Source organism: Branchiostoma floridae, chromosome 4 (assembly GCF_000003815.2).
Source record: "Branchiostoma floridae strain S238N-H82 chromosome 4, Bfl_VNyyK, whole genome shotgun sequence".
NCBI lineage: Eukaryota > Metazoa > Chordata > Leptocardii > Amphioxiformes > Branchiostomatidae > Branchiostoma > Branchiostoma floridae.
The window spans coordinates 4,040,553-4,063,874 of record NC_049982.1 but is presented as its reverse complement, the minus strand read 5'-3'; the positions used below and the strand labels follow the sequence as shown (position 1 = coordinate 4,063,874).

Below are 23,322 nucleotides of genomic sequence, written 5' to 3'. Positions count from 1 at the left end.
TTTGAACCATGTAAAAATAAACTTTATTTTTTGCCTCTCCCACTCGCACGTATTACACTCATTAGCGACTCACAATGCGACATATGCGGTTAGGATTCTGTTACACAGTTAAATATGTACTATGTACTTCATTAATCAATAGGTAACAACATTGCACAGTTTTGGGTACTTTTTCTCGCATCTAAGCGCCTTAATTGACGCCATTATTCGTATTAACAAGAACCAGTCGCATAGAATATGACTTTACCATTGCACTACTCGCGTCGAAAAATTAGTATCGCGCATATACACGTTTATACAAGGCATAAATCGAATGTAATTTTACTAAAAGTTTAGATATTTACATTAAAAACAAATGCTTTCTTTACAAATTACACGGAACCAACAAATCAACCTTCGATCATCGAATACGTATATGAAATTGATATAGACAAAAATTTACAAACGTTTGGTAAATCTTACAACGAATCGAAGGCTAGTTTCTACCTTCCGTTTCGATATAGCTGTACATGCTTTACAGTTCTTCATATTTATAACGAAAGTTTCTTTCCTATAGAGTCGTAACGTTATAAGATTTCATATAAGAATTTTTGGAAGTAACCGCAGTGCGACATGAAACTGAAGCTCAAGCAAGTCAAATCGTGCACTTTCCTTTACAATGGCAACATTCAAGATTTCACAGTAATGCCTTCTTCAATACTGCTGCATCCACGAACATATACACAAACATTCTGAACTTTCGTACATACAGTCTAATGTCTTTCTTTTGCCTCCTCTCTGTTTTCATACATACATATATACCACCGACTTTTTAATAGGTCTATCAGTTTTTGTTCATTGAGTATAAACATTGAAACTTCATGACCTGGAATGAACTTTAGGTTAGGATGCGTTGTGGCACGCCGCATTCAATGTCGCATCTCTGACGACAATATTTTCATTTATCAATCCAAATTAAAAGAAACCTTCAATTTTATATCATATATAAAGTCGCATCTATCCTCATTATGTTACAAGTCCTGTACATGCTTGTTCCCAGGCCCCTTCTTCTGTACAGTCGGCGCCCCGGAAGCTGAATGAGCCCAGAACGTGACCTACAGAGTTGACCTTCGCAGTTTTTCCAAGATGGCGGCGCGCGTTTTTCTCCAGAGGGTGGATGTGATGCTGTTACTTCTCTGTCGCCTGTCCTTGGTGCTGCTGAGCTTTCTTCTTTGCCTTGACGCCAGGACCTGAAGAGAGGGAGAGAGAGAGAAAAAATGGCGTCCTTAGCTCTTGCTTTTAAGTTCTGAAGTATGATAAATGAATGAGTAAAAAAATCAATTTCTTTGTAACGTTCATCTTTTATGGCTTGATGTGTCCTTGAAATGATATGTTTTTCTACCAGAGGAGTTGGCCGGCTGGAGGAGAAACATGCCTCTAAGCGTGGACTGACTCCTCTGGCAAATTTCTCGATTTTTGGCCGAATTCTACGATGCCCGCACCCCCGCAGGAAAGACTGTCGACTTGGTGAAAACACCTACTTTTCCCACTTCTCAAAGTAAGTCACACCGCCCCTTACCTGTCTGATAAGTGTGTGGAAGACGTGATCCACTGACTCCGTCCCGCTCTCGGACGACACCTCGTAGAACGAGCACCCGACGTCCCAGGCCAGCTGCTGCGCATGCGTGTACGCCACCTGTCTCAGGTGCTGCAGGTCACTCTTGTGGCCGACCAGAACTGAAAAATACAAGTTTCAAATTCAACGTTAATATAGAAAAGGTAAACATTCTTCAAATCTCTACCCTTGAGCCATAAAAATATACAGTTCTGGCCACTTCTAATGCCCGCGACCCAACCTCAAAATCTAATCATTTTGATGTCTTACCAAGACCTATCTACATACCAAACACCGTGAAGACAATCCATCCAGGCCTTTTCGTGCTGCCTTGTGGACACATCGGTATTCTTGTACACAAATTATTGAAATACAATGATGGTGATGATTGTGGACACACAGACAGGCACACCCACCCACGAACACTAACCACCCAAAACAAAACCTTCTGGCAAAGGTACTCAGCATCACCGTTGGCCGACCTCTCCGAGATCGACAGTCTGTTTATTTCCTGAGAAAATGCGACCACTTCTGCATAAGAGGAAAGCTTTTGTTCAAAGTTGATAATTTACGGTCAATAATTCAGCACCGTTTACAGACGGGAGTACCACCGGCGCTGCTTGGGTAAACAGTTTACCCTACCATCTGGGGTGCCACAAATCTACAGGCATTGTACGAGTGGACTGGGATGCATTTGAGTCATTAGTGATTTACTACAGGGGGTAATAAAATATCGGCTTGCCGGGCATTGCTGGGTCTGGTTGACGCCGCGTGTTAGACTAACATAGACTAAGGGACACTTACACAACACGGACACAAAGTCCATTTCAGAGTTCTGCTCATTCGGAAATAATATGAAGAGCTGTTCTCATATCGGAAAAACATACATACAGCCAAAGCTGGCCATAGTGAATACTTAGTGAATGAAAATGGACTCTAAAGTTTGACTTTGGATCAATGTGATAAATAATCTAAAGGGCTAACAAAAGGGCCACAATAACCAGGTCTAGGTGGTCACGTAGACATTTTTTTTCATGACCAAAAGAGTTCTACACCCACCCTTTTCAAACTAGACTTCTCACTTACTCTTAGACCTTGTTCACACCGAAAACCAGACATTCTCGTGCGGTTTCACCTTTACCGTCCTGATAGTCTTACGAAGATAAGGAGCGGGATGTGAATATCTAGCAAAGGTAACTCGCGGCCAGTGGAGGTCAGTCCGTTTGTGAGAAATTGGGACAGGCGATATCTGATCACCCCTAGTAACCTGCGAATGTGCAGCTGTCGTTTCCCGTCCGGAAAACATCGGGCAATGTCCTGATAATTCTATAAACCGGTGATTTAGGGTTGAACGGTAACGTCGCATCCGGAATACATAGTTATTTTCTTGGCCAGAAGATTAGTGTTTACTTGGCTGCAATGTAAGTATATAGGGCAATAGCGACGCCGGAATTAAAGACTGGCATTACGGACCCTCCCGATTCATATGGCTTCCCAGTAGCTTTCAGCGAACCAAAAGATGAGCATTACAAAAAAAGAGAGTATTACTGCCTCTAATAAAGATAGCCATTTCTACAGTACTTCTCAGTATGTTAGATGTTTCAATTGTGTGGCTTTCAGTTCACATAATGTCATGAGTTGATAGCAATTTAAGAACATGGTTCGCATAATATCGTTAGCCGATGACAATTTTGAACCATATGCTTTTTTGAACCACATTCGACATCATTGCAAGGTGGGAAAGGGCCACTGCCCTCCAGTCAACCACATTCAGACAAGGCCCGATTTCAGCTGAGCTGTTTTCTTTCCTTGTAACAAAATATGTTCTGACGTCAGAAGATCACATGCACCTCATTTTGTCTTTATCTTTGAACGTTTGACCCTTCTTAGTTTTTGTGTTTATACCATCATTGCACCTGCTCTCCTGTTTCAGCGCCGCAATAGTTCGCACATGGTACACCGCGTGTCCAGACGATGTAGTGACACATATGGGGCATCATTTGATCCATATGTCAGACACAAAGCATTCTGTTAGACATCCAGGTAATAAGATACACCAGATAAAAACACTGTATCGACTGGGGCTGCAGCCGTTGGATGCTTGAGTAAGTGTTATCCTGTGCATCATACTCAAATCTATGCCTTCACATAGTGAAGTCACTGTTCCATAAAAAACGGAATGAATAAGTTGTTTATTTTGCCGTACATCGCATCTGTCACAAGTCACTAACGGCTGTTGTGAAATAAAGTTTAATTGCTTATTATGACGGGCATCATGGCTTTCACATAACCAGAAACACCCCTTTGTCATCATGTATATATAAGGTTCCCGCTGCGGTATCTTTCTGTAGATGTAGATTGTACACTCCTTTGAATTATTACAAAAACGTGGTACTAATAATAGGAGTGGCTTTCGCTTTGCTAGAAAAACATGACCAAGGACAGGCGCCTATCACACGTGGAAGCGCATGATCTCGAGCGCGGACTGTCCTAGTTTCCACGGTTGTTCACGTTGCAGCCATGTGTGGGGCTTATTATGGTAACTACGGGCTGGCGACAGATTTGTAGCTGAGGGGTTCTTGAGTTCAAATGCCGCTAAGGTGTTGTTGGGGGTCTGTGAAGTATTCTTGTTGTGACGTGTGTCAAGTTGCCAGATACTCAGAAGACAGGGATGTAGGTATTTGATGGAACGGGAGAGGGGAGCAACCTTGCACTTAGCAAGTTTCATAGAAACATATCATTTCCTCAAGGCAGCTGCGTATACCTTTGAGGTCTTACATTTAGAAGCGCTCTGACTTAAGAAACAACACGTTACGCAACGTTCCTTAGAACTCCCGTACATCATGATCAGCCATTCAACAGTTGTTGGTAGTTGAAACCTGTTATTCTCTCGTCGGTAGAAAAAAACTTACATGGTATAAAAGTCATCGTCGACAATGTGGTAAGTGTGTGATGGTTAGTAGGGCGCAGCTGCTTGACATTGTTTGTCTTCAGTAACTCTCTTTTTTTTGTAATACAGTGACGGTGTTCTCACCTGTGGGAAGGTTCTCGAAGCCAGGCTCGGTGGCGATGATCTCCAGGTAACTCTTTGCTGTGTCGAAGCTCCTTTTGTTGGTGATGGAGTACAGAACCAGCACTCCGTCAGCCTGGAAGATGCTGCTCGGGCTGGACACCTGCTGGACAAAACAGGCGGTCAATATAGAATAGAACAATGGTTCCATTTCCTCGCCCAATCACGGGTCTTCGTTTTCTTATCTGCATCCACTAAACGTATCATGTTTCCCGTTCGATCTAGCCATCAGCCAATCGATTGTTCCTCCTTTGTGACTTCATCCTCAGCGCCATATCACGTTTTGCGTTTTGTTTCAGTGTGGTAGCTATAGGACTGTCACTGCCTGACGCAAAGAAAGTTGAAAAGAAGCTATACTAAGACATTTTTCACCTAACAAAGAAGCCTACCTTTATACCCATGTACTGATGTTATAAACGTTTCAAGCAATCTTTTCCCCCCATTCTAGCCAAGCTAAGCCTGCGTTTTTGCTTTGAGTAGCGTGTCAAGATTTCTATTGCCTACACAACAAGATTCACCCTCAAAAATAGCCTGTACTTGGTGTAAAAAAGTTAGCTTCTTTTCCACCGAAATTTCGTCTGAATAACTGTCACTGAAATCACATCGGTAGCGATACAGGCATGCCCAAAATCAATGTTTCGTTAGGTTATCGTCTAGAACCGCTATAACCAAAGCAGTAGGTACGAATTCCTTATTAGGCCGTTTGTCCAAACGATGACACGCCTGTACTGCTGCGATTGGCCCCCTTCCAGCCCACCGAGACGTAAGAATGTGGAGTGTTGCTTCTCGACGCGACCTTGCTATATTTGCCCGACATCTTGTTTCCTTTACGCCCGTATTCTTTACTGAACCTCTCCTTCTTGTCAAGAAGTTGAAGTCAGGTCGACAGTTTGGCAGATTCGTGTTTACAACTCGCTAAAGTACCCGCACGTGATAGTATGCCGTTTGGTGTGAAGACAGACAAAGAATAACAGCCACGAAATGCCTACTTTTCAACACAATTTGACGAGTGAAGCTAGATGACTTTATCTGTAATGTTGCTGAGGAAACGAATGAATTGAAGACATCGTTCGATGGCTTTGTCTTGTATGGATCCAGCGCAGTGTTCGATGCCATTGTACCAATTTCATTCATCCAACTATCCCGTCTGAGACCAAATTACAATGTACATGACACGCATTTTATACTCCTAATCTCATGTCCAACAGTTGGATTGAACTAAAGTTAGAAAACAAAGCAATGAAACTTTTCTCGTCATTGAAAACCATACTGTCCTTCTGTACTCGTCTTTCAGTGCCCATTATCTGTGTAGTCAAACTTGTGCATCACATGTGTCGTTTGGTACATTCCCTTGCTCGCTATCTCTCTTGAATCAGAAAAACACACACTCACATCGTCTTGAAATACTAGAAAAACATGCGAGGTGCTCGCGATGACGTACCTGTGACGCAGTATCGTGCACGACCAATGGGATGAGGTGTCCGTCAACCGCCACCTGCCGCTCGTACAACAGCTCTGCAGAAACACAGATGAAAACAAACGTTATTTTTTGTTTCTTTTATATTTTCTAGTCCTTTAGGTGATGTTTTATTTTTACATCTACTCACTGCAATGTTCAAATATTTGAAGAAAAAAGACATTGTCAAGTTAGAAGGTCTACGGGTTGCTGATGTTCAACTAGAGGCACAGGGCCAGTTTCTTTGCTGTTTCTGTACCAGGGTAAATTTTACAGGGAGGAGTTACTTGCCTTTCCCCTTTATGTGCTCGTGGCACCTCCACGAACACGGGACATTCCTAAAGAGGGGTACAACCCCAACCGAAATGCCCTACCCAGGGAGAAATCATCTGAATATGTCAGTGCACCTTTTTTTAGGTCAGTAGTTTGCTCGATTCTTTCTTTGCTTTCGTTACCTTTCATGATTTTTTTTCATGATGGGTGCAATTCGCGACCATTTTCTGACCACCCGAGATCAACTCTGGTCCGTCCTTGACCACGAGAGTAACGGTTACACTTGCTGGGTGAGCTCCAACTCAAGAACACCAAACTCAAGTGTTACCGGAACAAGGCATCTGTCCCGGATTATTGACAAGATTGTTCAAATCTAAACCACGGGAAGCTCAGCGGGTCCTGAAAATGACTTCCGCCAATGTAGTCCTAAAGGTCGACTCAAACCATTTCTATAATCACGAACAACCTTGTTTACGACCTGTTGAAAACCTGGAATTTCAAAGCACAGTTTGTCTCTAAAATTTGGCAATATTGTTACTGTTAGGATTAATTTTGTTAATATGATGAATTGAACATTCGACTTGTATACGTAACAATAGTATATTACATGACAATGCAACTAGCTTTTCCTCTTAATCTCTTCGACTGTTGACTTTTTCAGATGACCCTGACCCACTGGGCATGACATCTTAACGTATTTTTCCTCAAAGTTCTGCCATTTTGTGGTATAGTAATGGAAAACATAAGAATTCTATTGGATCGTTTTTGCGATTGATGGCAACATTGTTGCATTTACGTGATGGGTATGTGGCACAAACAATGGCCTTGTGCCATGACATAGAACTCGAGCTCGCTGCGGGTCGGGAAACTCTCTTTTCTTTCGAAGGTCGCGATCCATTTCCGACACCACCGGGCGATCTTTATGAAGACCAGGATCTTCCCCAAGTGTCTCCGGTCCACAGGAGTTACCGGTACTGGAATATGTTTCCTAATCCCGACGTCTCCTCCAATCTCAACTCTGCACGTCTGACGCGCACGCCCGCCTGGTTATGCTTCCGCCGTGCGGTCAACCAAGGTTACTGGCGGTCTCTAAAAATTTAAATGATAGCGCGGTGGCAGATTCGTCGTAGGCCGTCGTGCGAATTTTGACATTCGGAGAAGTATGCTGTGACAGAACCCTTAGCTAGTCTATGGGCCAGCTAGCCTCCATAGCAGGCTCTCTTGGCCTTTTTTGTCACATAATACACTTTTGCTGATGATTTCTTTTTGTACTGGCTCGCGGCCTTATAAGCGAACCAGTACAAAAAGAAATAACTAGCAAAAGTGTATTATGTGACAAAAAAATACGAATAAAGGCACAGAAAGCCTGCTATGGAGGCTAGGGCAAGACCCCCAAACTTGGCCATTTGGTACCAAACAGAGTACAAACTTATTGATCGTTGTGAGAGAAGCCTTCCATATGACCAAGTTTAGATACTCTAGCCACCTTTTAGTTCAGTTTCCTTTCTTTACGTACTACGTACATTACGTAATCTTGGTGATCGAGTGGGACCCTGGCCACCACCCGTGGTTCTACTGTCAAGTGACGACACGAGAGAGACAGGCCGCTACAGGCGGGATGTTCTAGTTAGCGACGCTGGTGTCATCGTCCGAGAGACACGTGGATAGACACCCCCAACTGCAGAGATGTCGGCGATGCGCCAAGCTGCGGTGGGCCAGGGTTGGGCAAGCCTCTACCACTAGTACCAGGCTCCACGGGTCAAATAGACAGAGAACAAACCTGAGCAGCTCCGAGATAGGCTAAAGTCACTTTTCCTAAACGGGGCCCGGCCGGGCTGATTGTAGAATCGATTGTGGAAACGAAAAATAGACATGTATACGTAAAAATATACACAGATAATGCAACTCATCTCTTTGTGTAGTTTGGTGTCTTATATATTATACTTATCGTTCCCAAAAGCTGCCCGACCGGGCCCCGGTTTGGAACTGATGACGTAGACTTTAACCGGTCGAGGATTACAGTTTGCTCCTTTGTCGTGTTATTTGTTTCTTTTTAGGGCAATTTCTATGCTGTACTTTTTTCGTGCGACCCGTGGAACCTGTTAGAGGAGGCTAGGATTGGGGTATCGTCGTTTCTTCGTGCATTTCCACGTGCGTTTGCGGTCAGGCAGTTTCCGCAAATCGGAGGTCCCCAGCGGGAGACTGAGGAGACCTGACGGCTGGGCGCGAGCCGGTGCCAGCGCGACCTGTCAGTGTCAGTGTCAGTGCGGTGTGCCTAACCCTGGGAGGGGCGGACAGAACCGGGCCACCTCACCTCATCTCACATGTGTTATCTATCTGATCGAGACCTTCCTCAGAACGAGTGATGAGTCGTCGAGCCCATCGCGTGTGGTTTGGAAAGATCTTCTGTGAATCATAGACAATCCAGGAGGGCAGAGGCGTAACTTTTTGTGGTAGAGACATCCAGTAGTGCTGTCTTCTAACGGAAACGAGTGACGAGTTGTAAGCACATCGCGTCCGGTACTGATGGATCTTCTTCTGTGAATCATCTTCAGTTGTAGAATAGTGTTCTTTTATTTAGATTCTTATACACCTATTAAACGGTATATAGCAATGACACTGGGAGGTTCAAGATCAAATCAAATTATACACTGCAGAAGCCCCGCCCCCTCCAATAAAAGTTGAGTCGATTTTCAGTATAGCTATTTCCTAAAAAGACTTTAAGGATCTTTAAGCATTCACTGAATATCAAGTCTATCATTACCTCCATGAACTGTCATGGAGGTTACATTTTCAGCAACGTCTGTGTGTGCGTTTGCCTTCCAACTAGATATATGAAGAACGGCTGGATGGATTGGTTTCAAATTTTGTCTGTTGTTAGGTTATGACAGAAGCTTGTTCTTCTCCACATATTTAGCGACTACAGAAAAATAGACATTGAAGTAATGAATATGTTTCGACATTTTTTCGGCATGTGTCAGAGTGTAACAACATTGCTTCTGAATCTGGCTGACTGCACCTTTTGTAAGGTCATCGCTACTGTGTGCAAACAAACTGAACTTTCTTTCAACAAACTCCAGCCAAAGCCGTTCCGGATCACCGCACGAGAAAATATGCGTTTCCACGGCAACGTTGACAAGAACGTTCCAAACACACGTCCGTCACTAAAGCAAAGTTCATCTTGTCATGTGTAACAGATGGGTATAGGTCCGCCTGACGTGGTTACAAGAATATTTGCAAACCCTAAAATGTTTTTGGGGTCGGTAGCATTGCTTTTTTTGTTCTAATAGCGTTCAGTGGTGTTTTTGACTTTGTATTTCAGACTTTTAATAGAAAAGAAAACACGTGGTAGCCGCAATACACGTCCTAAAACGAACGACGTTGAGAATTTCAATTTATAATTATATCTTTTGTGAAAAACTGGGATCTGATATGATAGTACTTTATGCTTTTGATACTTAACGGTTTCCATATATTGAGACCATCGTATCACTCAAAAGTATTTTCCAGTTTTGTTGCTTAAAATTCTTTTTTCTCTGCTTCTCAGCCCAATACTTTAATCTAAGTGTTGAAGACAATGTAGTTACACATGGTTCTAGCAAGGTCTCTCCAACTGGCAAGCTAGCCTTGGCGCGTATTTGCAGACGAGAGTAGAAACAGATCCATCTTGTCTAACGAGGCTGCCGTGTCAGTCCGGGGAGGTCCGCGCCACATGTTCGTACGCCTGGTGAACAAACATTACCGTCTGGTCCAGCTGCCAATCAAACGTGACGTCAGACCTCACCTGACCAAACACGGCGAGGCACTCCGATTTACACGGGTTCAATCAAAATCTTCGGTGAAAGGATTCAACGAAATTTTCTAAATCCCGTAATGTCAGTTAATGAATTAGATGTTTGTACAGCATTCTACTGCTTGATTCGATTCGGTCAGGACGAAATGTTGTTTTTGCGTTGTCAAAAGACTTTTTGATTCAAAAGACCACTGAGCTCAATCTAGTCCGATTTTGTTTCTGCAAGATTAAATTCTTCAAAAGTTCATCATATCATAAGATAGACCCGTCGGCTTCGTAGTGCTTTGTGTGCATGTTGCGTTTATTGCCTGTGGCGCGTTAGAAAATAAAAATCTGTACGAAGTTGTATTGAATTAAAATGGTAACGTTAGTTTCCCTTGCCCATCTTTTCTCCTCCCAACCCCCCCCCCCCCTTTACGTTTTCCAAGGAGGCCCGCCCTTTTTCAACCTCCTTGGTTTGTCCTTCAATCGCAACACGCTACATGACAGAAAACCAGGCCCTCTTTCCAACCTCATTGAGAAAACTAACAACACTAAAGTGCCTTAATCTTATCTTACAAAAACTGGACGTACCTTGTGCAGGCGCATACTCCGGTAGAAATCTTCTGGCCAGGAAGCGAACCGACAGAGCTGCAGAAACGACACAGAAAGACATTCGTTAGTATCAATGCATAATTATATCCTACAGAACCAAGACATAGCCACCGCTACGAAAGAATGAAAACTGGAAAGAAATTAACCATGTGTATTCAATTTCCTAAGTTTTGCGACGACTAATAAATTCAATTTAGCTACAGAACATTACTTCCATGTTCCAATTTTCCCAGGGTTGCATATAATACATTAGTTAGATATCCAAAATATTGTGTTTCAGACTAATTATACCTATGCCAAATAAACTATCTTTAGCAGACATGGTAATACACTTGTGCATTAGCTGAATGATGCATACGCGGTAGACGCGGCATCGTCTCTGAAGAGGCGGCAGTAAATTTAGCACTTGCTAATGAGGGCGGAGCGCTCTGGTATGGAAATAAAGTGATGGAAACAAAAGCAAAAGAAACATCGGCACTTGTCGACAAGGCGACAATTGGCTTGTTGATAATTAGGTGGTTAGGATTTCCCACTATGGGTGATATTTTCTCACAAGAGTCGTGAGAATCGCGATAGAGATAAGATAAATGTTATCTTCAAGCAGATGTAAGAACACGGCTCATTCTCAGTGTGTTTTACGTATGCTTTGTGACATTTCATGCGCGCGCGCTTTTCTTCTCTTACACTTTCTCTTGAGAAAACGGAAAAGATGTCGATAAGAGTATACTACAGGCTAAGGGAATGGTGGATTTTGAGCCCTCGATTAATCAACTCTAAAGTTGATTTGTGATGCATATACTTAATCAGCTATGCTACTTCGTCAAGACTGTCGTCAACTTTTGCTACACACACTCGAAAAAAATGTTGATCATGAACTTATGTTATTAACATTTCCAGTCCCCGTGGCTAGCACGCAACGTACTTTTCACTTGTTTTTTTTTTTTCTTTTTGTGTGTGTGTGTGCGTGTGTGATAATTATTGCAAGGATATTGTCTACTTTTCAACCTCATTGGTTTCTCACGGCTGATCTGGAATATAAATAATACAGGAAAAATGTTTTCACACGATTTCGTACAATGCCTGATCCGCCGAGCCCCGACTCTTCAGTTTCGGCCCGCCAGAAGTTGAGAACAGTTGTCGTCACCGTGAATATGGGGATGAGTGGGGCGGGGAGTTACGCGTACGTGTGAAGTGTGCATTTGAATTGTGTGTTCTTATCGCCTACATTCTCATGCCAGTGATGATGGGAAGGGGTGCGAACGTGGGAAAACCGTACGTTCTCCAACTGAAGGAGCTCGTTGATTCTCCCCAAGCAGATATAGAAAGACAAAATCGCAATGTTTCTCAAGCTAGAAAGGTCCGTTTACCTCTATTCAATAGGAGGGCCATGGAAAAGAAGCTTCTGCACAAGCTTTCCAATACATCTTCTTTTCAATTCTTAAATATAACCAAGGAGGTTAAAAATTTTTTTTAAGTTGATTTTAACCTCCTTGAACGTCCTTGCCTTGATATAAACAACGTGATGTGACCTTCTTGGCGAAGGTAATTATACAAAGTCTCAGTTCAAACAAGTTTGATTTCATAGAATAAATAGACGGGTTTCAGCTGGCTGATGAGAAAAAGTTACGTAGTGACTGCAGAAAGTATTGACCCAGTTCTGACAAACTGTGAGTAATGTACTCTGAAGATGACTCAACAAACTTTCACACGCAGTGAGAGAAAGTTGAAGCAGGAGGTACTAGGGGTTGATAAATGCTCCTTGCAGAGAGTCAACCAGAGGGCCAGTTGTCGGTGGAACACAAGCTACCACGCCCCTCTTAGTCACCTGGGCGTTTTTCTAGGCAGGGTGTCAAACGGAGGGCAAAGAAGAAAGACAAGGGCAAAGTTGGGTTTACTTTTGTCAAAAGGGTGCGAAAAGGTGGTCCTTGTGGTGTACCGAGTTAAAAGCATTTCAAATGCTACGTGTACTCTCCAAGCAGAGGTTGATGGGGAAAATCTATCTATTAAACTCGTAACCTTTTTCTTATATATATCTGCTTCCAAAAAAGAAGTCAAACCCAACCTGTTTAGAAATAGCCAACACTAGTATTAGATTAGAATATTGTTTCTGACTGTCCATTGTCACTTTGTGTATACCGTGTACATGTACTTGCAATTAGCTCTCGGGCACGAACTTGCAAATAAACTTCTTATTATATATATGTCGTATTTTTCTGTCAGCTATGATAAGAAAAAGGTCACGGTTTTCCCCCCCATCAACCTCTGCCTAGATTGAAAAAGGATTTCAACCTCCTTGGATAGACCGTAGCTATGTGGTCATGTGTCAACTGAATTGCTGCTTTAATCAAGGTTCTCCGATGTCTATGTGAGGAATGCACCAGGTAAAGCCTCTCCAACACAAGCCCCACTGTCACCCCAGTGTGAAGTCCGGTCATACCTCCGGCTGCCGTGTTATCCCCTGTCGATAACTTAAGCCCCCTTCAAGTGGATATCTTGACCTTGCGTGACCCCTGAGGTGAGGTCAGGCGCCAGTCTCTCCCGCAGAGGTCTTCGTCAGCGTTCCCAACAGCATGTGACTAGCGGAAGCGATATCTCCAAGCAGATGTAAGGATCCGCCTCATTCTCAGTGACAGTGATTCAGTACTCATTTCTACTGTTGTCATTTTTTACTTCTGGCCAATAAAAAGTTCTCAATGTCGCAAAAAAGGCACCAACAATGAGTCTAATCCATACATCTGCTCGGAGATTAGCTGCACAGGGATTGCTCCGGATCTGCATCAACTTTTCTTATTTGTTCATAATCCAGTATCAAGACAAAAAAGAAGATCCAGTATATTTAGGTATGGTAAAAATAGAACTTTAGCTGTTTGACTTTTTAATAAAACAAGCTTTTTATTGCACGTGTTCAAAGATGAACTCGAGAAGAAGTAATTAAGACGTAGGAATAAACATGTACACCAAGAATGTGATCTTGGTTTCCAGCTATATCCTCAGGAATGTCGTTGACCACACTTGCGACGACAACAGTATGCCAAGATCACAACTAAGACATTTCTCAAATACGCAGACGCTTCCTTTGACATTACAACAAGGCCCGGCTGCGAATCTTATGGATTTTATACTTAATGCAAACTTGAGAAACAGTGAGCCCCCTATAGCTGCGTTATATAGAGAGAAAAGATCCTTACATTACGTTACAAGGAAACAAACTTCCGATCCAAAGGTGAGACTCGTGGGGATGACTCCATCCTCTGAACTGCCAGGAATGTTGGCAATTTTATTTTCTAACCCGAACTTCCGGAACCCCCTGAGGAGCCCCGGAAGAAAGCTCGCGCGTCTTGGGCGAAGAAGTCTCCTTGCAAGGCGACCATGGCCCCACCTGAACACGCACAGGTGTTGTTTGTGAGTTCTAAGGTTAACTGGGGTCAGAATAATATGAGTGTTTTTCTTGCCAGACCCATATGACATTCCTGACTCGTTTGGAGAAACAGGCACGATTGTGGAAGTCACCTGCAGCCCAAGACTTGCCAAGATAAACTTAAGAGCGATCAAAACAGCTTAAAGACTTTCCCCAAAGATTCTGAGAACGATCCTTATTTAACGTTTACATCTTGAAAGTCCATTATCCATGGCGAAAACACCCCGATAATTCTTTTATCGACCTACGCCTTGTTGAATAGAACCTCCTTGGGAAAAAGCACACGCCGCAACGAAAACACAACAGTCGTCGGCCTTATGCAAGGTCATGGGAGCTGTATATCTTATCAGAGTCACCATTTTTATGTGTTTGTAGTATGCTTGCCACGGGATAACGTATATAAACAGTATAACGTTATACACAGTTTTATACTTGAGTCGGAGAAAAGTTACGATAACGTTAACGTTACATGTAACCAAGGAGGTTGAAAAAGGTTAGGATGGGGAAGAGGCTGATAAAGTGTCGAGATAGCATCATTGCAGCTAACTTCTGCCGGGGATTAAATGATCCGACAGGAAAACAATGTTAAGCAGGGAAGTGGATACAATATTGGTTTAAGTACTAGTGCTGAATTGGCGTTCATTCTGTAACATTACTTTAACGTTAAGTTAAAAGTGCAAGGACAGAAGGTACCCCCCAGGGAGCGCAGCCGCACCACAGGTAAACACTCCCCACCAGGGTTAGTACACAGTAGGAACTGTTACATAATATATTTGTCTGGGTGCAGGTGTGCCTTAGCTAGAGTGGATACTACACAAGTGGTCAGTAGTGGAATGGGTAGGTAAACAGGTCAAACAAATTTGAATGTCAAATAGAGTATGTTAAGTTAGAAATGACTGTGATGTATTACACGCGGCACACCTGGTATACATTTAATGCGTAACGTTAATATGAATCGAATATATAACGTTAACCTCTGCAGCCCTGCAAACTATTACACCACGGCAAGTGCCCCTATGGCAATGTCCTTGTGATACTGCCCCTACGATATGAAATGATCTCTCACATTCATTACAAGTACAGACGATAGGAGTCCATGCTAAATTTCAGCCGAAATGGAACGCGCGTTCGGTACGAAGGTGGTTCTAATCTTGAATAGAACGCGTTCGGTTCGAAGAATTAGACTCTACTAGTCTTGAATAGAATTTCTTTGGTTCGAATCGAATCCAATCTAAAGCACCAGCAACAGTCTGGGAATTTTTGAGGACGAATTTGGCCATCGCTAAAACTCCGGGAGCGGTGATTTGGGGCATATTTCCTTCGGTGTGGAACAAATTTCAAAGGATAACTGGTGCTCTCTCCGCTGCCGGGCTCGCACGGGGAGGGCAGGTCATTACGGGGACTTCAAAGCCGTCTGGAGTAAGACGTTACGTGAAGCTGACAGCAGTGGAGGGGACCAGACACAGAATACGCGGAGAGGTTCATAATTTGTTGTCCAGAATGCCCTGCATGCGTGGCCAGGGCTCAGGTCATTTTGAGGACAACTGCGAAGTACTAGTGTCACCATGGATGCAAAATCCTCAAAAAATGTAGCGTCAGCATCTTTAAAATCCCCTTTAGTTGAAGCAAATTAAAAAGACAGTAACTGAAAAAGTAAATGTAAACTCAGACTGCTCCCAATGTGCTAAATGACAGTGATATTTCCGTGCAGTGACCGACAGTAGCCCCGCAGGCCAGAATTCTTGTTTTCTTTGGCCACTGCCTGTCCTGGTCTGGCGTACTCTACATATAACATCCAGCCACGCGCCTAGGATCGGTAGACGTACAGTCTCTAAGCATATAGGAAATGGAAATGGGCGATATCGAACTGTCTTTTGAGAGGCTTTCAGCGTTTACGTCCCTGTCAAAATGTTCAAATATCAGTAGATCATTTCAAGACCACAGTGGTCGCTGACCTTACATTTGCGGGTGTTTTGTGGAAAATATTTTCAAAAGCACCGACATAAGTCAGAACGGTTGATAATCGTAGGTTTTGTGGCACAACAAACCCGATGACAGGAAATGGACAATTTCTAACAGTCATTGGCAGTTGTTGACAAGTTCTAACGAACATGTCAAAACGTTTAGAGATAGGCATATCAGGTAGGGGGTATTGACCTTGGTGTTTACCATTTTTCTGTCGCGGTAACGTTTAACGGAAATTAATTTCCAGAAACACTGCCATACATCCTACGATAAGCGTTATCTTCGTGGTGAAACACGTAACTCGAGATGTTTTGTTGTGGTCTTTAATCCCACTTCTGGGCGGGATTTGCGTGCGACAGGGCAGTCCGTCAACTCCGACGCGTACGGTAAATAGAAGACAGGGGCGCGCACACAATGGAAACCATATTTCTGTCACTTTCTTATCCGTTTCTTCCAGGTTACCATGACGACTCGGTAAACAGACGTAGTCCAGATCAAAACAAGTCGACATCGAAATTTTTGTTGAACTCGCAGGTTTCGTGACACGAGTGTCAAGTTGAAGTTCGTGATCCTCTGAGCAGAGCTGCCCTAAACTGTAGTAAACAACGCATTGTTTTAGCGGCCCTTCTGATGGGCATGCAGTATGCCTCTAACTTAGATCGCTAAGCGATCAATCAGATACACACCACAAATGCTCTAGTGAGGTAGCGCTGAATACACATGCTAGGCGAAATTGTCTCCCCAGAAAGAACGATCTGTGATAAGCTGCATCTTCTTTTGACACTTGTATGTAAAGAAATATCCAAGCAGATTCGGCTGTCTCCATTTTTACGTACGATTTTGTAACTCTCCAAGCAGAGGTTAATGGGGAGAATTGTAGGTCTCTAATATGCACCGTAAACACACACGCGAAAAAAACACCGATACTGAGTAGGATCATGGAGTTTCTCTTTACATCTGCTTGAACATTTACGACCATTTACCGTTTTCACAGAGCGCATCGTATACTATGACGACACAGCTATTGCGTAATGTGTATCATCAATAAAATCAGAGAGATGTTTGCCCAAAAGCAGTCGCACGGCGGAGAAACAGGAGACAGAGGGGGCTGGGAGTCTGGAACCGGCGGCGAGAACAACATGTCTGCGGGACAGTACAGGATTTTTATCTCGCCGAATCCCCGTTTCAGGGACAGGCCAGCATCTAGGATGTTTGCAGTGCTAGCTAGCATGCTGCGTGCGTTCTGCACCCGTGTGAACAACCCAGGATTTTAGAACACTGACCTCGAATGCTCTCTGAGCCCTTTAGTAGGCTTTACTGACAAAAGAACACACTAAGCGCAAATCTTACTATACTGATATGAAGTTTAGGAACTCTCTCAGTTTCTGTTCAGCAAGAAAAACAAAACGAGTTGAAAATTCAGATTATGTAAATGTTCTTTCTATCACTGACAGATAGATTGCTTTGTATGCAACGTTGGGATCTATAGTCACACAACGCGTACGCTACAGACTTTATGATCTTCCTCTTCACATCTGCTCGGCGACTTTATGTCCATTTTATGCACAGTGACGTCCAGACGAAACACGGCAATATCTAGTTTCACCAAACATCCCAACTTCTGCAGGGGGATTCCATTTATCGTACGTACTGCTATTTTGAGTACTTGTACCCTCCAAGCAGAGGTTAGGCTTCGGTTGTTTGTTTTTTTTCACGTATTTTGATGTTTTATTGCTGGGCCTTCTATTTTGTCAGGTTTTCTTTTTGTCAGCCAGCCAAAGAAAACAGAACGCCCCAAAACGCTTAGAAAGACGGAGCCAAAAGCCCTGCTTGGACAGTTAAAAACACCACGATCGCGCTAGCTCATTGTCTCGCTGAACACTCCAAACTTTGCAACTCAAAAATTGATACAACTTTATCGTCCGTCCAGCTAAGTTTAGCCCGAGTCAGACCCGGTTAGCCCGATGTAGTGGGAGACTTCCCAGACTGTATCGGCTTGCCTGCAGGCCTCGTTGGGGTGAAAGCGAGCGTGATGAGTGGATAAACAAGACACTTCTCCTGGCCATAATTCACGTCCTGGACCTGAGCGGGGTGTCGCTAAACACTGTGACACCAGACACGGCTAGATCAGTGGAGTATACTTACTCTCCAAGCAGACGTTGGTGGGGGGAAATCGTGACCTTTTCATTATATGCCATCTTTTTCTTTCGGCCTCACCACTGGTGAACCGAAAAGGTCACGATTTTCCCCACCGATGTTCCTCAATGTCTAAATCCTAGAAAGCTGAGGAGGTTTTCACTTCTTGATTCTAGAGTAAAACATTGGAGGAGACTTGACTTAAAAAACTGAAACGCGTCTCCACGAACCACGTCCGGCTATATATATATATAGATACAGATGCAGGTCGTTCAGTGTAATATAACCAGCTACTGCCGCGCCGCGTTCCTGCGAAGCTGATGTGTTACGCCGAAGGGCGGTTATACCGGCTCTATAGATAGTCTCCCGAAGCAGATCCTACGGTGCCATAAGATAGTATCGAAGCAGGCCAACGAGTATATCCGGCCAACGGGAGTCAAACGGGCACCGGAGTTCCCAGCTGAACGGCGTAACACTTCTAGGTCGGCTACACTCCTCTGCCAGCTTTTGATACTATCCTATGCTACCAGAGGATCTGCTTGGAGATTATACTAGTATACAGATACAGGTACAGTTTCTGCCCCACCTGACTTGCCGACAGACGACTCGCCCACCACCGCCACTCTGACCTGCGGCTCCTCGCTCAGCTGGTTGTTGTTGCACGTGTTCCCGCGCTTTTTCATCTTGGCGCGCTGCGTCGGAGAATACGTCATCTTCGTACTTAAAGTAGTCTCCGTCATCTATAAGAAATGGGAATGAATAAATGAATGAATGAAGACATTTAGTGCAGCTTTTGCCACACAGTGCTAAGTACAGGTCACAAAAAACATGTTGAACAGATACAAAAATATAAAACTAACTATCAATCATTAGATAAATTCCCACAGCTTTATATAGTAGAGATAAAAGAACAGGTGATTTTTTAACAATGTAAGTTCTGTCTAGTTGTATGAGAAAAGAAAAGAACGTTATACTAGTATACATACATGTTTATAGTTTGTTTCGATCCCTTATCCTCAAAAAGTGAATTTTTCATCAAATTCAATAGAAACAAGCCGCTAGGTGGCCCAAAATCGGATTATTCGAGTTCTCATCAATACCTACCCACATGCCAAGCTTTGAGACAATCAAGTTACGCCTTCTATAGTTATCGTGGTAACACGCTTATACACACACTAACGCTGCCGAAAATATAACCGTCTTGGTGAAGATACGCGGGCCAATTGTGACTTACTGGCTAAGTCCGCGGCAGGACAAAGTACCAGCAAAATACACATCTCACCGGCCCGGTGTATCACACTGTATGCGTGTAGAACAGATGGTTTTCCATAAGAATGAAACAAAGACGTCCGACCCGACGCGCATGTGTAGTCTACTCCATTGTGGCTTGACGAGCGAAGAAAAGTATCGCATACTTCATTTGCATAAACCGCAAATATCCTAATCAGCCATGAAAGGGATTCCTTTAATACCCAGTGGTGAGATTCACACGTAAGTCACACGTTTTACAGATATTGAATAACTGTTGTTTTATACACATATGGAAGAAAAAACAAACAGAAGAAAGCGCTCATACATACGTCTGTAGGGTAACACAATGGAAACTTTGTACTTTACCGGTCATTGAAATTTGAAACATTAAAGATTTGTCGTCAAAGACCGCGTGTAACTAATTGATATGTGGAAAATCTAACCTCATAAAAAGGACGGAATATTAAATTGGCATGTCGGTAACTATGCCAGTACAGTACATTTTGTAATAGCATAACCAACAGTACTAGATAATACATTCTATACAGGAGGGAGCCTTTTGTATTACATGCTGGCTATATTGGTATCTAGTATATTAGCTATAGAGTCCTAGAATATGTAATAAACTTGTACATAATCTAGGACTATATAGCTAGATACCAATATAGCCAGCATTAGAGTGTATTATCTAGTACTGTTGGTTATGCTATAATATAATCTCCACGTATACAGTATGTGTATCAAAGGAATCATTTGGGCCTCACAGTTCATACCAACATGCCTTCTCGCTGTCGTGGCACTAGCCTATCAACCCTCAGTACCACCTCAAACGTATAAATTGTACCCAACAGTACCTCGGATCTACTTGAAGATTCAGCACGGTACGCGTTTGTCCCGAGCAGCTGCCCTGAACCCTATAAGCTATTAACTAGCCTATTAACTAGCCTATCAACCCTACCACCTCACAATGTATCAAACGTACCCTACAGTACTGCAGATCTACTTGAAGATTCAGCACGGTACGCGTTTGTCCCGAGCAGCTGCCCTGAATCCGCCCCGCATATGTTTACAAAGGCCGCGGGACAATGCCAACAGCGGGCCGAGAGGTCAGGCGACTAGCCCGTCAGTCAAACTGTCACCCTCCGCACAGAAAACGGCTTCTTTATTATGCGAAGCCTTGTTCGGGACAGTAGCACAAGGATTGGTTTCATTACATTCCACGGCCGGTAAAAATCCTGAGGATTTCGAAACGAGATTCTGTTGTTGTCATCAACTTAACAAATTCTGGTTTCGAAACTAAAGAAGGGAACGTTTTACGGATCGCGAACAGTGCCAGTGAATTTTGTCGAGTGTGCATTTTCCACGTTTTTCGCATCGTCACAATTACTTGAGCAGGATCTATCTAAGCGAGCACTGGGCAAATACAACAGTTTCCATGACACGATTGAGTTGTGATGGAGGAGAATTTAGTGACGAGTCAATCTTACGCAAGAGAAATTTACGCAACGACGAAGAATGTATGCCACTGCGTATTAAATAAAGCAGAAAATATACATCGTGTGCGTGCACGAAATACATGCACTATCTATATTTAAATTCGTCTGCCCCAAAATACGACCGTGGCACAGGGCAGTATGTCAGCTCCGTGACTAGAAACTTGCACTCGTGTTTAGTCAGCAATGAGGAGTATGTCTCAAGAAGAGAAGCAGAAGAGCAGGAAAGTAACAGTAACATTACCATTAGTCGTGCACGCTAGATAAAGACTAATGTCTCCCATACTCCGTTGCTTGCTGGACATACTAGTAATAGAAATTGGGCAAATAGACTGATACTTGCAATACACCAGAGGAGTCAGCCAGCTACAGTTACAGCATCCGAACTATAATTCGGTCTAACTAGCATTTTGTCAATAACTCAATTTCTACTATTTACAGCTATGCACAAAGTCTGGTAGAGAATAGATGTAGGTCGCCATTTGAATCTGTCCGAAAAGAGGGTCGACAAAAGAGAACCAGTTTCATGACCCCTGTGTCAGGGACCCCGAATATCTGCGTCTGCTTGGACGAAACCAGATATTGTAGTATCATATGGAGAGACCTACTATGAACACTGACATCAAGTAGACATTGTGCATAGTCACATTAGTTGGTCATATGTGATAATGGAGCTATAGTCACTAGCATTTAAAAACGGAGAACGCAAGGAAAATCCTACCAGGAAAGTCAACATGAAAAGTTAAAACTGTAAGCAAGGAGGGTTGAGTATACATCCACCCACTTACCGAATAACTCCTAGACTCCATCGGACGTCCCAAACACAGCAAATACTCCTCTCGGCACAATGAAATCCTCGGCAACGCACACCGTGTAGTAAACTTCGGGTATACTAGTATTTCGCAGACGATCGCAGCACACGTCCGATCGCTCCGAGTCCGGCTTGTTGTCTGAGTCAGGCAGCGGGGACGGAGGGTTTTGTATCGGCTCCGCGGGGGGTCAGGCGGGGAGGGGGATTATTTATCGGGCCGGCGATAAGCGTATCTAACCTCATTAAACAGCCTAACTCACGGCAGGGGACGGGGGAGGGTCGTTTGTGGTGCTTGTTCTGGTATAGTGAACATGTTGATACTCTCCACTGTTGTGTGTTGGTTCGAATAAAGTTCCTAAACGGGGAACATGCGGCTCCAGCGTCTTTTCTGAAGATGTGGCGTAAGTGTGAACGGTTGGCTTGAGGTTGTCCTTCCCCGCATACCATGTTGATACTCTCCAAGCAGAAGTTGGTGGGGGAAAATCGTGACCTTTTCCTTATATGCCCTATTTTTTTTTACCTTGGTGGGGAGGCAGGTAAAAAATGGTACCGCATATGATTATAAGGAAAATGTCATGATTTTCCCCACCAACCCAACCTCTGCTTGGATGTGGATTCAAATAAAGTCAAGTCAAGTCAAGTACATGTTCTTTAACTTGTCGTTTTCCATTTGCTTCTACTCTATAAACAGAGATTAGGCTTCGGCTGTTTTTGTAACGTTTTTATCGGACTTTGTATTCTGTACTGTTTTCTTGATGTATGGCGATCTAGGCCGCCTAATAAAACGTAAAAAACAGCCTAACGGAGCCTAACATCTGCTTGGAGATAACTCCTGAGTATTTTGTTCACTGCATTCTCCGTAAATTATAGATTCTTTACGGCTGTTTCTTGCCTATTCCTTACGTTGAAATGTTGGCAGGCAGTTTTGCCTTTTATTTGGCCCCTTATCATTCATTACAATAAATGAATCATAAATCCATGCCAATGGCATCAAACCACACACACACACACACAGACAGACACACAGGCACACATACACACACACGCACACACACACACACACACACACAGCCACACAGGCACACATACACACACACGCACACACACACACACACACACACACACACACACACACAAACACACACACACACACACACACATACACACACACACACACACACACACACACAAACACACGCACGCGCACACACACACACGCATACACACCATAGCCGCACAGATAATGAGCTTTCCCCAATCAGCGGACAGCGGGTCCAGCCGAAGCGCTCTCTATCCCGTGTAGGCAGTACTGCACCCTGGCGCAGATTACCTGCTGAACAAACGCGACCGTTGGACCGTACGTGATAACGTGTCTCGGCACGTACGGAATGCAGTTTTATCCCCATATTTGATCAGCACTGGGTGGTAAAAACGACGTCTTTCATTCTGCAATCGGGAGGAAGTACTT

General features: G+C 43.5%; 1 protein-coding gene across 1 annotated transcript; it reads right to left on the bottom strand.

The window, feature by feature from the left end:
• On the bottom strand, nucleotides 1-21,939 carry LOC118413220 (ras-related and estrogen-regulated growth inhibitor-like). The gene is made up of 7 exons (XM_035816451.1): nucleotides 21,832-21,939; nucleotides 18,886-19,039; nucleotides 10,760-10,816; nucleotides 6,106-6,179; nucleotides 4,629-4,767; nucleotides 1,559-1,716; nucleotides 1-1,229 (listed from the first exon to the last, which is right to left on the bottom strand). Exons 1-7 carry the CDS (start codon nucleotides 21,850-21,852, stop codon nucleotides 1,095-1,097), a joined length of 738 nt encoding a protein of 245 aa, XP_035672344.1. The 5' UTR covers nucleotides 21,853-21,939; the 3' UTR covers nucleotides 1-1,094.
• Nucleotides 21,940-23,322: the final 1,383 nt, after the last annotated feature.